General features: G+C 42.9%; 1 protein-coding gene across 3 annotated transcripts in view; it reads right to left on the bottom strand.

Moving 5' to 3' along the window:
- LOC144668942 (zinc finger SWIM domain-containing protein 5-like) overlaps positions 1–16,596 on the bottom strand; it is a 78,525-nt gene extending 61,929 nt beyond the window's left edge. For all 3 annotated transcript variants that reach the window (XM_078531432.1, XM_078531434.1, XM_078531433.1), the window contains exons 1-2: positions 16,421–16,596; positions 11,368–11,569 (exon numbers count right to left, since the gene is read on the bottom strand). In XM_078531432.1, coding sequence (XP_078387558.1) covers positions 11,368–11,569; positions 16,421–16,588 — 370 coding nt within the window. In that variant the 5' untranslated portion in view covers positions 16,589–16,596. The remainder of the gene's footprint in view (positions 1–11,367; positions 11,570–16,420) is intronic.
- Between the last annotated feature and the right edge of the window lie 310 nt (positions 16,597–16,906).

Below are 16,906 nucleotides of genomic sequence, written 5' to 3'. Positions count from 1 at the left end.
CAGGGACCAGTCATCTGTCGGCAAAGGAACACGTTCAGAAATTGCACCTTTTTTAAATAAATAAAAGGTATGGGGGTAGGAGGAACATTAGCTCCCTGGGGCATTTGCCATGGCAACAGCTTGACCAGGACCAACTTGCCAATCAATCAACACTCCTTTTATCATGCAGTATAAATTGTTTTTCCCTTTGAAACTTGGCATTCTTGTGTCTGTCCTGATGAATGCAAGACAAAAATCTTCGATAGCATGTATCTTTTCAGCAATTTTGGGGAAGTTACTAAACTTGTAATTCAGAGTGACTCAGGACTTGGACAATTATTAGCTTTTGAAAGAGGGAGCCCACATGGATTTGTGAAGGGCAAGCTCACGCCCAAATAATCAGATTTTATTTTTGCAGATAAAAGCGGATAAAAAGGAGGTTGTTATGGGAGTGTTTATGGTCTTTCGGTAGGCATTTGCTAAACTTCTGCACAAGAGGTTACCAAAGTTAGGGGCATATGGATTTGGAGGCAATCAAGTGACACACATCAGTAATTGGTTAGGAGGTAGGAAACAAAAGATAAACAAAGGATGTATTCTCCAACTGGCAGCATGTGACAATTGTTTTCCCCTCTGAGCTACATTGGGCATCAACTGTTCATATTCCGAAGGGAGAGAGAGACTTGGATATGAAAGCTTGCACACAATGTTAGGAAGCACCACAGGTTGTGTAGATGGGAACAGGAGATTACAAAGGGACATGGATAGATTTTGCCCACCCACACAATCATGACCAATGGAGTTCAATGCAGGGGGAGAGGGCAGAGCGAGTGCAAGGACTTCCGAAATAAGCTAGAAGATTTTTCATAAATGGTGAAAATCTAGGAGCAATGCGACATAGGTGTCCATCTATTCAAGTCACTAAAAACTTGTGCACAGGAGACAAAACAATCAAGACTTCTAATGCAAAATGTCAGTTGTTTTCTCAAGGAGGGGTTAGAAGAATTGAAAAATGAGGAAGTGATACTTCAGCGATATCAAACCTTCGCAAACCACATCTGAAGTACTGCATTATATTTTGATGCACTAAAAAGATACAGGCGGGAGTGCATTGTGCAGAATGATCAGTGCATTAAGAGCTAAATTATCAGGATAGATAGCATAAACTTGGCCTATATTCCTGAGTTTATAAGATGGTTGATATGATCAGTGAAGTATTTTAAATTGAGGAGGATTATTCCATAAACAAAGAAGAAAAGACAACTGAAAAATCAGAGTTAGGCTGCTCAGGAATGAAAGTTAGGGCCACATTTCACACAAATGGCAGTGCAAATCTAGATGCCTGTGGATACGGGCACAATTAAAATTGAGACGGATCAACAGATTTTGTCGTACAAGAGTACTACTGACCACACCAGTGTAGTGTAGAGTCTTCCCAAATTGGGGGCAAGAGACAGCCTGTGAAGATACAAAAAAGGGTCTGCGGATGTGTCTCTACAAAACTTAAAGGACATTGTCAGCTACAGGAAGGAAAGCAACTATCTATAGTTTAAGACACAAAACAGGAACAATATTCCAGCAGAACAAATGTAGCTACGTGATTACCAATGGAACAACCTGGCAGATCTACCAAACCCCTGCTTGACAAACGGGTCTGTGCTCCCAAGCTGCAATGGGAGCCACATACAGAGTCGGAGCTGTATCCAGTGATCGAAAGGACCCTGCTTTCTGCACTAAGGCTTTCCACATGTGACAGAAAATAGGTAGAACAGACCCAAATGAGTAAGAAGTGGAAGTCAAGTTCAAAAAGAAGCTTTAACTGAAGTACAAAGGAGAGGCATTCCTCTGGAAAGTGTTCTACTGCAGAGTTTGGAAGAATCTAAATGTCTGAAGGTCACTCCACATCTGGCCCAGTTAGATTTTCTAGTTTCTGTTCCTCCTCCACTGCATATCCCATGATTCAACAGGAAATACATGACTGAGCTTGATCCAAATCTGGAACATCATTTTTTATACACGGGGCTAGGATTTGTGGTCATCTTTCTTCGTAACACGGCAGGTACATTCTGTGCAAAGCAATTGATCGGGTAATGTAAAAAGCCTGAAGCACAAGGGGGATCCCCAGCAACTTCCCTTAGCTTAGTTTAAGAGGCATCATTTCACTTGTATCTGGGGGGTCTCGTCATGCCGCCAAGTTGAGGCCACCTGTTGATACTGCAAATTACAGAAATTGCCCCATTAAAGCTACATAAAACTGAGTTGAGTATACAGACCCCTCCATTTACAGGCTTTTTCTTGGAGAATGTATTAATAGTAAGGAGTTTGATTGTAATTTAGATGATATCCAGGCCCTTGTGAAGGCATCTCTATATCTGTTTCCCTTTCAAAAGGACCCTCTACAACACCTGAACTCATTCCAGGGCACAAGAAAACAGCGATGCCAAATGAAACACAAAAGCGAATGAACGCTGTCTTTAAAAATTCCTTCACCAAGATGACAATGTTTACACACTAGGCTTGCCAAGAGAGAAATACCCAGCAATGCTAATAGTCACAACTCTGAAAGGAGTTCCAGCGGGCCATCTAAAGAGCAGATTCAAAGTAGCACTGAAAGAGAGGTAATGGAGCCAGGGGACTCTTTCCCCCCCCCCCCCATTATCCATCTTCTGCCAGAGACAGCGATTTCACACTGTACAAAACATCAACACTGGTGGCAACACAGTACCAAAGTGAGAGACACAGGGTTCAATCGCAAGTGGAACTGAACTCAAGAGTTTCAAAACTACCTTTAATAGGGGCAAGGAAACGGAGAGAAAAAATTGCAATGTCACAGAAGAACACAGCAAATAAATTAGTAGTAATATATAGCTTGCACTTAAAATTGAATGCGACAGTGAGCAATTTCACCTTGACACATGTGAAAATATCATAGCTCATGTGCATTATAGGCAGGAGTGAGTTATGATAGTTCCCAATACGAAGTAAAACACACCTGGATCTCACTTTTATTAGCTTTAGATTTTGTCATCTTCCTCCTCCCTCTAGGAATGCAACTCCTGCTGGAGCTCAAATACATCCTTTTGCTGAATCCCACAGGAGACCATTGTCTCAACTTCACATGTGCGAATCACCACTTTTTGATCTACAGACATGTGAAATTATCAGTCTCAAAGAGTGAAGTGATCAATCACAGCCAGGGATTACGACAAGACACTTGGAACAAAGGTTGAAAATGTTCGTTCAAACAACAGCTTTGGTTCAAGGCTGCATTAACATCGTTAACTGTGGTGTTCCCAAACCCAATGGTTACTTCCTTTAGCACTTTAAGGAATGGGTTGGGGCAGGGGAGGCAGGGGGGTGGGGAAGATATCTTTTATGCTACAGTGGAAGACAGAGATCCAAAATCTTTTGTTAGAGGAGAAAAATGCTGTTCACAATTCTAGGACAAAGCATGTTCTTTAACCAATACACAGTGGCCTTAAAGAATGAAGGTTAAAACAATTTAAGCTGGGGCAATGCAGTATTTAGCATCTTAGAAAATGTTCCATTTCCCACCCTTGGTTTCTTTAAGCTGTATAAAAATAAAACATCTACTGGTGTGATTGCGTTTTTCCTGTGCCAATTGCTGATTGGAAATTCCAATTTTAGCAAACAGGAACTGCAGGAGCCATGAGTAATTGCGTTGTTTCCTGGACAAATTTTTCTCCCTATCTCATCTCCTCCAGCCCTACAACTCCCTCCTACCAGAACTATACTTGCCCAATTTTAACTTCTTAAGCAGCCACCAGCTACCCACCCCACCCCCCTCACTTCCCACTAACGACTGTGCCTTGAGCTAGAGGCTTTACGCTTGAACATCTTTTTAAAAAACCACTGTCTCCCTTAACTCCTGTACAACTCTCCTTAAAACCCACCTCTGACCAAGCCATCATCCCCGCTAATGCCACCTTCTTTAGCTCAACCCAGAAGTGATTTGGGACAGCTTTCTGCATAAAAAAGGTTTAGAAATGCAAACTGCTACATTCCAAGAAATTACAGAACTGAATCCCAGCTGAAAGGGAACTTCATAACAGACAAAATTGCTTTAAAAAAAAAGTGCAACTTTTAATAAAAAGTGGATTAATGCAACTTTAAAATGTTTATTTTTAAAAAGCATGGCAAATTCTAATTGCACACTGATACCAACAGTTGTCCAGTTTCAAACTGGAACCGGATATTCCTGCACCTCAAGGATCAGAAAAATTAAATGTCAGGTCTGGGCGAGCAGACACAACTTCACTGTCAGCTAGCCTTAGTTAGCAGGTCAGAGCACAAACATCACTTGAGGACTCGAGCATTATCTCTTCAGTGCTGAGGGAACACTGCAAGTGCCAGAGGCACTATCTTTTGGAAGAGGCATTTAGCTAAGGACTCATTTGCCATTCCGGGCACCTGAAAAGATCCAATTGAAATGTAAGCAAAGCCCTCCCAGAGCCCTGGTCAATATTCATCCCTCAACGACTGCTGAAACATTCATCTAATTGCTGTCCGTGTACAGATTTGGGGCTTCCCTCCCCCCCCACCCCCCTGAAAAGAGGGTCAAGGAGTGAACTGATAAAAGGTCTTTAAAATTATGAAGAGGCTAGATAGGGTAGATATAGGAACGACCTTTCTGCTTGTGGGAGGCGCCAGAACGAGAGGCATTAAATACAAGACAGTCACTAACAATCCAATCAGGAATTCAGGAGAAACTTCCTTTACCCAGAGAGGGGTTAAATATGGAATTTGCTACAAGGAGGTGGTGAAACAAATGGCATAGCTGCATTTCAAAGCATGCTCTTTAAAACTTTTACAGAGAGGGAAAAAAAGATCTACAAGAACTCCTTCACTTCCACCCCACATCAAGGAACTGAAATAAAAAGGGAATTATGTTATTCTTCATTTGTAGAGAGGCTTTCTCAGGCCCCCCTTGAAGTACAATGTTCAGCTTTGGCACATTGCACCTTTAACAGATAGAGGGTACAATGCAAATTCACCAGCATTATACTATACTGCTTAATGGGTTAAAATATAACCATTGGTTGCATAAACTAGGCTAGTATCCCCTTGAGTTTAGAAGGCTGAGGGGTGATCTAAATCTTGGCATTTTATACATTTTATAACAAGGCTCAATAAAAAGGTAAATATGAAGGAAACAATTTCCTTCAATACAAGAATTCAGATAGGACATTATAAACTTAGAGCGGGGCCATTTAGGAGTGAAATGGGAAAGGGTAGGCGTCTGGAACTCCTCAAAAAGCTGGGGAGGGGTGGGGGGGGAGTTGGTCAATTGAAAATGCTCAAGACTGAAATCAATTTATTTTTGTTGGGCAAGGTTACAAAGGGATATGGAGCAATGAGTAAACAAACTGGAGGTAGATCAGTGATGGTCTAAAAGCACTAATGCTGTTCCTAAACCATACACTTCAGTTTGGTTTGTGTTGGAAGGATTGAAGATTACTTCAACTGACTGAATAATAAATACATTTTTCTTGATGGTTCCATTGGCAAACAGACTGCCCGCTGTGCCGAAGGCTTTTAATGTTGGTCTTGTTTTAATTCAGGTCCTGGAAGGCCAGCACCCACTAACTGGCAAGAACTTGCTAGATTCAGCTGGCACTGCTCTATCTGGCTCCTTTATACCCACAACAGACTTGAAGGCCCAATACACAGGCCAAGAGCACACTGCCAGGTTAAGAGCATCAATTCAAGTACAGTCGGCTCCAGCAATCAGAGAAACCAAATGCCCAGATTTTCATGGAAATACACAGACCCAAAGAAATATAGGCCTACCAAATGTCGACAGCTGAAAAACCACAAAGATTGTCTCTTCCAGTTCTTCACTGGAGCAATCCCAAACAAATCTCAGTACCATGATCTCGATCCCATGGCCCTATATTTTCATCTGCTTCAAATATTTATTAATTTCCTCTTGTTCTTGAAGACCATTGGCACATTCATGACAGGGTGAATGGCTTTCTGTGCATCCTATGATTCTAAAATTTCCAATGGCCTCCGTTCAACCACTCTGACAAAGCATCCCATGCTCAAATAACTTGCTGCAGAAAAACATTTCTTGTAGCCTCACTGAACTTGAAATTAATGATTCTTTGCCACAAAAGGTGAAGATTTTTCCCCCCTATTCATTACCAAAACCCTCAATGTTAAAAAACTTCATTAAATCTTTTTGACCTTCTTTACTCCAGCAGTAATAGTTCAAGGGTCACTCCATCCCTGGCATCACCCTGGTGAATATGTGGGTACACTGTGACTTTAGAGCCTCTCCAGAATGGAGGTCAAGTTGGTCTTTGTACAATTTACCACAGATATGATTCAGCAAACTGGGTCTCCAAATTACATTGCTCAGCCCAAACATAACTGGCACCTGACTGAAGGCTGAAAAGTTGACCACAATGTAGAGGTCATTTCAGGAAGGAGGAAATTAGCAATGCAGAAACACTTCATGCCACAGGCCAGCAAGAACCCCAGGTAGACCCCAAGTTAAATAGTCACTGCCAGACAAGTGTTATAGAACTAGTGCCAGAGTCAGGTAATGAGGGGCATCAAGAGTACTGGGGTTTGGGGGGGCGGGGGGATGCCAAAAATCAGCCTGGATCTGAGTTCACTCCAACAACTTGCTGAAATGTGTGCTTGTGAGTGGAGAGTACAGGACCAGACCTGGCTCTGACTTCAAGATTCAAATACAGGAGCAATCACTTAGACAAAATGCTGAAGGGCAGTCAGCACTTGCAAAACCATGTCCAGACATGCATCAGCACTGCCAGGAGGGTGGAATAAAATTTCCTCTCTGGCTTTGCCCATGGCCTGAACTGCAAACGACTGCAGCATTATTACGTGCTGAGTACGCATCAGAGCTGCTCTGCTAATGTCTGTTCGTTAGTACACAGTTCACACAATGATCCCTTCAAACTGGCCAGTCTTTCACCCCCTTGCATTAAATTAGCCTGCCAAGGCACTATTATGCAAGATAGATCTTCACTGGGTGTCTGAAGACATAACATTAATGCAATCTTCAGACATTCTTCTTGCATTAAAAAAGATACTAACAAACTACTCAAACTAAAGTTGCACCAGTGTACGAGAGTACTCAAGATACAAACTCTTTATAACAATTCGTCAGCAGCCATACCAGTCAATTCCAAGAAGAGAAACATTAACTTGACAATACATAGATATTCTGATGCAAGGTCATAGTCTAAAAGACTATCTCTCCCTCTCTTCAGGGACACCTGAGTGTTCCCAGCAAATGCATACTTTGCTTTCTCAACTCAAGTTTTGAATAACTTGCTGCTTTTCATCTATTATCTCAGTATCAGGATATTTCCTTCTCTTCCCTCTGTCACAATGCACCAGTATATCATCCAACATCCTCATCCTCCTACATACTGGAATCAAAACTCCATATACCATTTTCTCCAATTCAGTCCTTTTCCAGGAGCTCTCTCATATCCTTAAGTATATCATCAAGCTGCTTCCATTCCCAAAGGAGCGCTGCTGGCCTTGTACAGGTATTCCGACAGATCAGCCAACCTGTACATCTTTGACATGCACTTCAGTAACTCACTGCCAGAAGATCAGAGCCATTAAGTGAAAAGCCTGCTTCAGGCACTTGAAGGAACCTCAGATGCAGAGAGATCACAGTAGTTCATCCTGCCAGGCAGCTGTTTTAGTGCCCTGGTCATCAGAAGTAACACATATTTCAAAGGGGTCAGATAACAGGTCTTTCCTCCTACAATGATGTTTGTCTTAAGAACCGAAGCCTGACATCTGTCCCAAATGTTGTCCTGCGACAGGCCTCAACCTGGGTTTCTCAGTTTGAAAAGGCAGCCTTAAATGCATGCATCATGTAAAATCAGGGAAAAATTAGTTGCCCTGGTAAGACTCAGTATGAGTGCATAAATTTTTAAGTCACACTGAAGGGTTGGAGGGACAGAATTCCCTGAAACCAGTGGTGAAAACAGAATCCATAATAGCTTTCAAAGGGGAAATAAACTTTTGGGCGAAAGAAAAAAAGGAAAATTTGAAGGGGTATAGGGACCTCATAAGAGCCAACAGAAGCACAATGGCCCAAATGGCTTCCTTCTGTATGAAAAAACATTCAATGATTATGGGAGCATTCATAAGAGCTCTTCCTCTCACTGAGTTACAACATACCAGCAGATATCAGTTACCCCTGTATTCAAACATCTGAAGTGCATTAATTAGATTTTGCTTACAATTGGCAAACCTCCGCACACACCTGTAAAACTGGAATTAAATTATTCGGTATCAAATGTTACAGTAACAAACACATCAGATGCTGGAACAAACACTCTTCATCCATGACAGTGAAGTCGGTATAAAGCAGCGTGCCAAAGCTTCTGCCTCCATATCGCTGTGCTGAATGCAGCCCGAGGGACTGCAGAAGTTTAAATCCATGCACCCAGTCATTTGCATGCTCTGATATCTCTGATTTACCAGCAGTGAGTTAAGCCCGTCAGAAACAGCCCTTCAAAAACCTGCAGCCCAAGAGCATTTAAACAGCACCAATAAGCAAGTGCATACATGGAGTTGGCCTCTCTTCAAGGGCTGGTCTGTCAGGGCTTGGGAGCACCAAATTCACAAGAGGGAATGATTTCTGAAAACTGCAGCCCATTCAGTGGTTTTGAATTTTAAATTTTCTCCACACCGTACAGCTGGTCAGCACAGACATTCAGAGATACAACATCAAACGTCAGAAATCACTGCGGATCCAGATAGATGAGATTTGAAACATGAGTCTGTCTTCAGATTCTGACCAGCCTGTAGGGAACTTCCAACCTTTTCTAGGTTTATTTCCAACTTCCAGCATTTGGATTTTTCTCCCCCTCACATCCAAGAACTCCTGCCAGTGAGCGACTGACGCACAAATGAATAATCAGGCACAACTCTTCCTATGCCAAACACAGGGTGGTCAATGTCTTTGGGAACCAGTAAACCCCAAAATGTTTGATGGCTTGCCCTGGGAGCTAAGTAAAACCAAATTGTACAACACACTTCACCAGGTAAAAGGATTCAAAGGCAAAAAGACCCACGCAGCGGGCAAGAAAGGGACAATGTAGGAGTGTGTGATCAATACACAGAGCATCAACTATTTAAACGGAATTTAGAAGCACCTTAAACAAGCAGCTGCTAAATGAGAAAGCCACACTACACAAACACAGCAGAATTTATGTACAAAACAGCTGACTTGCACGTCAAGGTTGCAACAGTCACTGGTGCTCAGGCAGCTTTGCAAACAACTCAAATTCTACTTTTATGATTCAGGTCATTATCAGAGGCCCTTGGGTACATCCTAAACTTTACTGCAAATGCAACATTTGTTCACATTTGCCAGAATTATTCCTTCTTATGCACTGCTGGATCGGTTCAGTTGAATGACCTTGGAAGTGCAAAAATAAGCTTGTTAAACAATCTAGAAACAGACACCTGCCAATGGTTTCTCAGGGACCTCTGATATGAATTATACATAATTACACACCCCAAACAAAGTTTAGGGAAGCCCAGAGGCCAACATCTCAGCACAGAGACAGAAGTCACTGGTGCTCTGTTGCCACACAAAGGGAAACTGGATTACTGACTCATCGTCTAATCAGCTTTCAGAACTGTGCAAAAGGTTCACCTGTTATGCAAGCTCTATTAAAAAAAGTGCATTTCTGCACAAGCCAGGCGAGAAACTAAAACTCAATTAAAAACACTACAGAACTTCCTAGACATGGTTCTGATATAACATGCAAGGGAAAGGATAGAAACCCTTGGCACCAAATGGGAGGGGCGGAAAAGGTTTACAATGAAGGAAGTCACTGTGAAATTTGAGGAATTCCATACATCCCTCTTTTCCAACCCCCACCCCACCAACAACTTTAAGCCACCAATTCAACCAGGCTACGATCCACAGGCATCAGTGCATCTTGATTAAGTGCCAATGGAGGATGCCCTCCTGGCAATTTGACCTTCAAGGAAATCGCAACCAGGCTCAACATCCCATCCATACCCCCCACACTTGCCAGGGTCACAACTGTAATCAGCTGCAAAAACCCTGGCTGATATCTCACACCAACAACAGTGCCTCCCCACCCCCCACATTCCCAGCAAGAGACAGTAAAACTTGTATGTTCACAATCTCGGTCTGTAAAACTCTTTGGGGCAACCTAGGAGGTACTTTTTTCCTGAAGGTGTAGTCACTGTTGTAATGTGGGATATTTGACAGTCAATATCCACACAATTTCTGACAAACAGCAACATTATAGCCAGATCATCTTTAAAAAAATTTAACAGCCAGAAAACCAGGAAAGAACTTCCCCTGCTCCTCTTCAAGATAATGCCACGGGATCCTTTACACCCACTCGAGGGAGCAGGCAGGGCCTCAGGTTAAAGGTTCACCTGAAAGACTGCATGTCCAACAGTCCAGCACTCTCAGTACTGCACCAGAGTGTCAGCCTAGATTTTTGTGCTACAGCCCTTGGACTGGAATTTGAACCCACCCCCGTATGACTGAAGGAGCGAGACTGCAACTCTGAGGCATGGGCAACATGGAGGGGGTGACTGTAACTTCTACAGGCAGCCCAGCTAACGAAGCAGAAAAGGCTATGGAGAACAAAGAGAACGCAACCTGGAAGCTGTGTCGATCTTGTGTTTAGCTTAACTGAGCACATGACATGGAGCACCAACCCCCCCCCACCCCCAAATTAACTGAGGTTTTTTTTTTAAAACTTGAAGGTTGTGCCCCAAGCCATGTGAAGTTAATTCTTTATTATGACTTCACTATTGTGGGAAAATGCAGCATTTCCACTGTCTTGGGACTAGACTAGCATTACAAAAGGAAGTCCATTATATAACAAGAGATGATGTTAACTGCTACTCATATTTTGCCAGACTGGTAGGGGAGAACTTATTAACTACTGCTCACAAATGACAACTGCTTTTCAAACTAAAGTCTGAACAACAACAGGACAAAAATTTTCAATCAGAGCAGTGATTACAAGCAAAGATCCCCCCCCCACCCCTCCCATGCTTTTTGTTTTGCATACCATTAAGTGCCTTTCACAGATACAGGTCTCAGTGGGCCCAAATCATTCCTCCTACAAGCAAGCATGAGGAAATAAAGCTTTCTCCAAGCATCCTCGGGGACATTTCTACCTTCCTGTTCTTCCAGTGCACAGGCAAGAAAACTGAGTGTGTGACCATCTCACGGTGATAACATCTTAACCAAGCAGATGTGCCATCAGAAATGACATGATGGCACACTGTGTACGTTACAGATTGGATTAACTTTTCTCAGATTAAGTGCACTCAGCAATTCCTGCCTATGGATCACCTCAGCATACTCACCTACTTGTAGTACCCGATCTATGGCTCCAGTCTCCAATAATCTTAGCCCTTTGTTGAAGGGAACTTCACCATCCTTCTCCCCTTCCTGACACTGATAGCTGAGTGAGGAGTACATGCAGATCTCTCGCTCGTTTCTGGGGAAGGACCAGAAAATAATCCTCCGCTGAACTGGCTCCGGAATTCGAGAAAATCTCTCCTCTACCTAAAAATAAAATGCAGACAGAATAAAGGAAACAAAAATTCAACAGGACAGTGTCATGTCAGTATAGAATAGTGCAATATAATATAAACGCAAAATGCTGTGGACGCTGAAAGCCTGATATAAAAACAGAAAATGCTGGAAAAACTCAAACAGGTCTGGCAGCATCTGCGGAGAGAGAAACAGGGTTAACATTTCAAGTCTGAATGTCTCTTCGGGGAATAGTACAATAACTGTTGCAAGATCTTGAGACAATAGCATGGGAGCCAAGTAATTACAAAATGTATCCTGGTTTTCAGAAGTAATCAGTTGAATGATTTAGACTCTAAAGCTAAACTAGGCAATATCCTTTTTCCCAGCTTTCAATCAACTGTTGGAAAGAATTGTCATATCCAGGACAGCAAACCCTTTAAGGGTTTCCTTTAGGAACGGATAGGTAACCATTGATGACGACTATTAATTTTGCACAGGCTTTGCCAGTGGTAGTGCAGAGTGACCCCGGGGCCCCATTACAGAGATGGGCAGCAATTTGAGTCTGTAAAAATCAGACACTTTCCCCTTTCCAATCCAATCCCCTCCACCTCAACTCTACTTCTGTAGCTTGCTTATATAAAACCACCACCCTAACTCATGAGAAGGGCTAATCAAAGCTATTTGGAAAACACACAAGAAAACGCCGTTAGCCCATCAAGTCCACTCTTTTCACAGATCGTGTATAATTTATTCCAACATGGACTCCACCCTAACCATGAGTTGAAGTGCCACAGCTTTTTCCCTTCATTTGTTGGCAGTTCAGGTGCAAGCTTTGAACGCAGCCTCCAATGCTACATAAACAACCACAGATTTCCTTAAAACGACATGAAGTGAATACTTCACCAGCTGACTAGGTTACTGGCTATCTAAAATAGTTGCCAAAAGCAGAGGACAGTGAACTAACTGAATTTCCACCAGAATCAAATTAGGCATTGGGAAAACTAGATCACTCCAGTGCCAACATTTGCACCTGGAAATCAGTGATGTTAACCTACAAGCACTTTCTGCACTCATTGGAATTTCTCTCGCCAACACTTTAATGAGAAATGTTAGCCCATTTATTCTGCACAAATTAAGGCCTCGATTCAGGAATTTGATACGAGAGCACTGGGCACTGGTACAACATCAGCAACAGTCTTATGTGGTGGAGTGGCGCCAACGCACCAAGAAACACCACAGTTAAACCCATGCACTCATACAAGGTTCTCAATTTGTTGCCTCAAATTGCTTCCCCACCATCACTGTTACCAGTGATAGGTCCCAGCACTGGAGCTCAAAAATCTCCCACTTTTGAGTGGGAATAAAATCTAAATTGTGTTAGGTCACCTTCTACAGTTGCAAGAAGATTTATTTCCCCCACATCTACCCCTTGCACCAAGATCCTGAAGGAAAACAGTTTACGTTACTACTGGTCTTAAAGTTTACAGCCTTTACACTTTGTTTAAAAACCCAAATGGCAAGTCTTTCATCAACATCTTGCACTTATATAGCACCTTTAATGTACAGTAACATCCCACTTTGCAGAAGCATTATAAAACAAAATTTGAGAGTCACAAGAGAACATTAGGGCAGATGGCCAAAAGCTTCAAAGAGCTAAACTTTAAGGAGATTCTGAAAGAAGGTAAAAGAGTTCAGGGAGGGAGAGATTTGGAAGCATTTTAAAATCTAGGCTTTGCTTAACCGAGATACAATGTGGGTCAGCAAGCACGAGGGTAATGGGTAAATGGGACTTGAGAGCTATGGCATGGGTAGAGTTTTGGAAGCCCTCAAGCTTTAAGCTTGAGGCAGGTCAGCCAGGATCAAGAGACCTGAGCATGCAAAATAACATACAGTAAAAGGGAGTTCAAGGCTGTAGACGCGTTCAGATGACGAGCGCTTAAGCATCATTTATGATTTTATAAGCACCCTTTGATGGTCACAGACTTTAACCTCCCTATTTGACATCTGTTATTCTGCAAATGGCATATTGATAGTGACACTGCAAGAAACCACAAACCACGCTGTTTTGCTTGGAGATTTCTACTTTGAAGTGGAAAGGCTTTGTTATGGTGTTCTGGTAGTTGCTACAGCTTCCAAGTGCCTTGAGACAAAATTACGTCAGACCAACGACTGTAGGATTGCTATGTCCGGGGAGGGAGGAGGTAAAGGGGAGGGGAATGTCTGATGGTACTTTTAAAAAATATACATATATTTCCACACCCACTCATAACCAGACTTCGTAATCAATACAAACCCTTTATAGAATTGACAATTTGGAAAATTTCACAAATTTAAAAACGGAGATCAAAAACAACCAAGAAACTGTTAGTACAGTTCAAGAGTAGCCAGTAACTCAAATCCATGAGGCAAGTCAACTTCAGCCAAGAAGTTCTACACATGAACCTTTTCCAATCAGAAGGCCAGGTTAAAAATCGCAATGTATACACAATATAGTCCACAGTCGGACTGATCAAAGATTTCACAAGTACAACTGGGCAGGGCAGAATTGTGAATTTAATCAGAGTTTTTATGAAGTGTGCGACAACACCCCAACAAAAAAATCCAGAGGTCATCCAGGACCTATACCGTGCAAACAGGCCGTTTGAAGACTGATATTGCCCAATTTCTGGGCCAAGGTGAAAGACTGAATTATGCTCAAATTAAAAACCATTTCACACAGCCTCAATTTCTTTCTCTCTTCCCGTAGTGCTTTTTTCTTTTCTAAAAAAAAAGGAAAGCAACTGCATAGACTCAAACTTCTGCGAATGGTGCTGGTAAAGAGACTGGAGCAACAAGCACAAGTCTGAATTGTGGCTATCTTGGCCACGTTTCAGACATAACTTCCTCACTGGGGTCGCTATCCCTCAGTCACAAAAAAAAAGGTGGTAGATATATTTTTAAAAAGTCAGATGGAAATGCAAAACAAAAAAAAGACATTGAAGTTCCCTCATCCTTACTAACACACATCTTCTGGATGGTTCTTGTGGCAGCAATACAACTTTCCATAGATAAATCTGGAGGGTCAGACAGCAAAGGGGGAAGATGGTGGGCATAGTGGTAATGTCACTGGGCTAGTAATCCAGAGGCCCAGGCTAATGCTCTGGGGGTAGCAGGTTCAAATCCCACCACAGCAGCTGGTGGAATTTAAATTCGATTAATAAAATCCCATCCGGAGCATATTTTCAAAACAGCTAGTCTCAGTAATGGTGACCACGAGGTTGTCGCTTGTCATAAAAACCGATCTGGTTCAGAGAAGAATCCGCCATCCTTGCTTGGTCTGGCCATATGACTCCAGGCCCACAATGTGGTTGACTCTTAGCTGCCCTTTGAAATGGCCAAGCAATCCGCTCAGTTCAAGGGCAATGAGGGATGGCAAACAAATGCTGGCCTTGCCAGAGACGCCCACATCCCATGAAAGAATAAAAACCGTCAAACCAAAACGTAAAAACTCCGTGCGCACACACAAACACACTTCAGATCATACGCTACAGAAATCAATTCTCACATTCAGCATCAGAAACTATGTAAAAACAAAAGGCCACGTTCTCAAAGAAGCCTCAACTGGCTACATTCTCGTTCCATGTAAACAACCTTGTAAAAAGACTGGCAACACAGGATCAATTCTGTGTGTCAATTCATTAGAATATTTTATCTGTTTCAGGACAGCCAGCAGAAAGCCCTTCCCTTTCACTGAAGTTATGCCCTTCATTGTTTAGAAATAGCATTGTGCACATTAAGCCAACTTTACAAAACAAATATCGAAGCCAATTAGAGCAGGTCACAGAACTCTTCCGTACCAACTTACTGGCAAATAACTTAACAAAACCAGTTATTACTGTTACCGGCTGGACCACAAAAAACGCAAATCTGGAGCAGGACACCAAAGTCTCTCACTACTGACACTAAAATTAACTGCAAATTACACCCAGAAACGTGACGACTTCTACTGCAGGAATCAATTGTGGGTGTCATTCTAACACAGCAAGAGGAATAGACCAAAACAAAAAAGGAAAAAAAGACTCACTTCGGAAATTATTCAATTTTTTTTTTTAAAGACCACTCTGAACTTCAAGACAGACTTTAAACAAGCCCTTTAACTCACAAGACATCATTCCACCCCCACCTAATTAAACACAAATTTCTTAATTTTTCCTTCCCCTCCCCAGTCCACCGTACTGAATTTTAAGCCACCCCTCACATCCCCTCTCCCACAAGTTAATGCCTCAACTTTCAATTAAAAAAAGGCGAGGAAAATTTTATATTCCATCCTCTTGGTCTATATATATATATATATATATATAAAACCCTTCCCACACCAAAAAAAAAACTTCCTCTTATCATTTTCATGATTAATCTGAAAAGGAAACCCACCCCCCCCACCCCTCTCAGTTGACAGTGTTGAGGGTGAGAGGTGGGGGTGAGAATAAAGAGACAAAAAAGGAATTTTAAAAAAAAAAGTAGCTGGACAACAATAAGAGTTGATTTTTTTTTAAAAAAAGAAAACAAATGAAACATTTAAAAACTGGACTGATCTGAATAGCAAATGTAAAATTATATATGGGGAAAGACAATTGGGAGATGATTTTTTTTAAATTGGGGGAATTAAAAAAAATTAAATGTGTGTGTGTGGGGAAGGGGATTGAGTGAGGTGGAAAATTGAGTGAAATGAGTATTTTTGATGTGAAAGTTGAGGCTGGAATGTTTGTGGTGGCGGATCTGAACTGGTTCTGACAGCTCAGGGTTTATTGCCTATTGTTTTCAGCCCCTCTCTCCCCACCCCTTGTTTACTGAGGCAATTTATTTTTAATTTCACCCCCCCCCCCCTTTCTCTGCCTCTCTCACCTGCTCGAAGGGCCATTTCTCCGCCACTTTCTTGGCGCTGATGTCCAGCAGGGTGTCGGGCTTGTGGAGCCTGCCGTGGCCGGGCTTTGTCTGGGCCGCTCTCGCCGTCGCCCCGCAGTCGCCCAGGCACAGCCGCTTGGCCGGCGGCTCCGCTCCACCATCCGCCATCGCCGACGACTCGCTCACAACTGACCGCACGCCGGCTCCTGCCCGCCCCTTTTATACGCCGCGCGGCCCTCCCGCCCCCCCCAACCCACCGCCTCCCCATTGGCCGGCTCTCGGCTGCCCATTGCTCGGCCGACCTGTCCATCACCCGCCGGGCTCCCGCCCCCCCCATAGGCCCGCTCCCGATTGGCCGTCCGCCTTGTCCATCACCAGCTCCCCCCCGCCCCACCCCCCTCCTCCTCACGCCTATCACCAGCCCGGTCCGCCCATTGGCGCGCCGGGTTGTCAATCATTCGATGACCTTCCCCGCCCACCCAGCTG

This window comes from Cetorhinus maximus, chromosome 28 (assembly GCF_964194155.1).
Source record: "Cetorhinus maximus chromosome 28, sCetMax3.hap1.1, whole genome shotgun sequence".
Lineage (NCBI taxonomy): Eukaryota > Metazoa > Chordata > Chondrichthyes > Lamniformes > Cetorhinidae > Cetorhinus > Cetorhinus maximus.
Note: the sequence above shows the minus strand (reverse complement) of the source record. Positions and strands in the feature narration are given on the sequence as shown.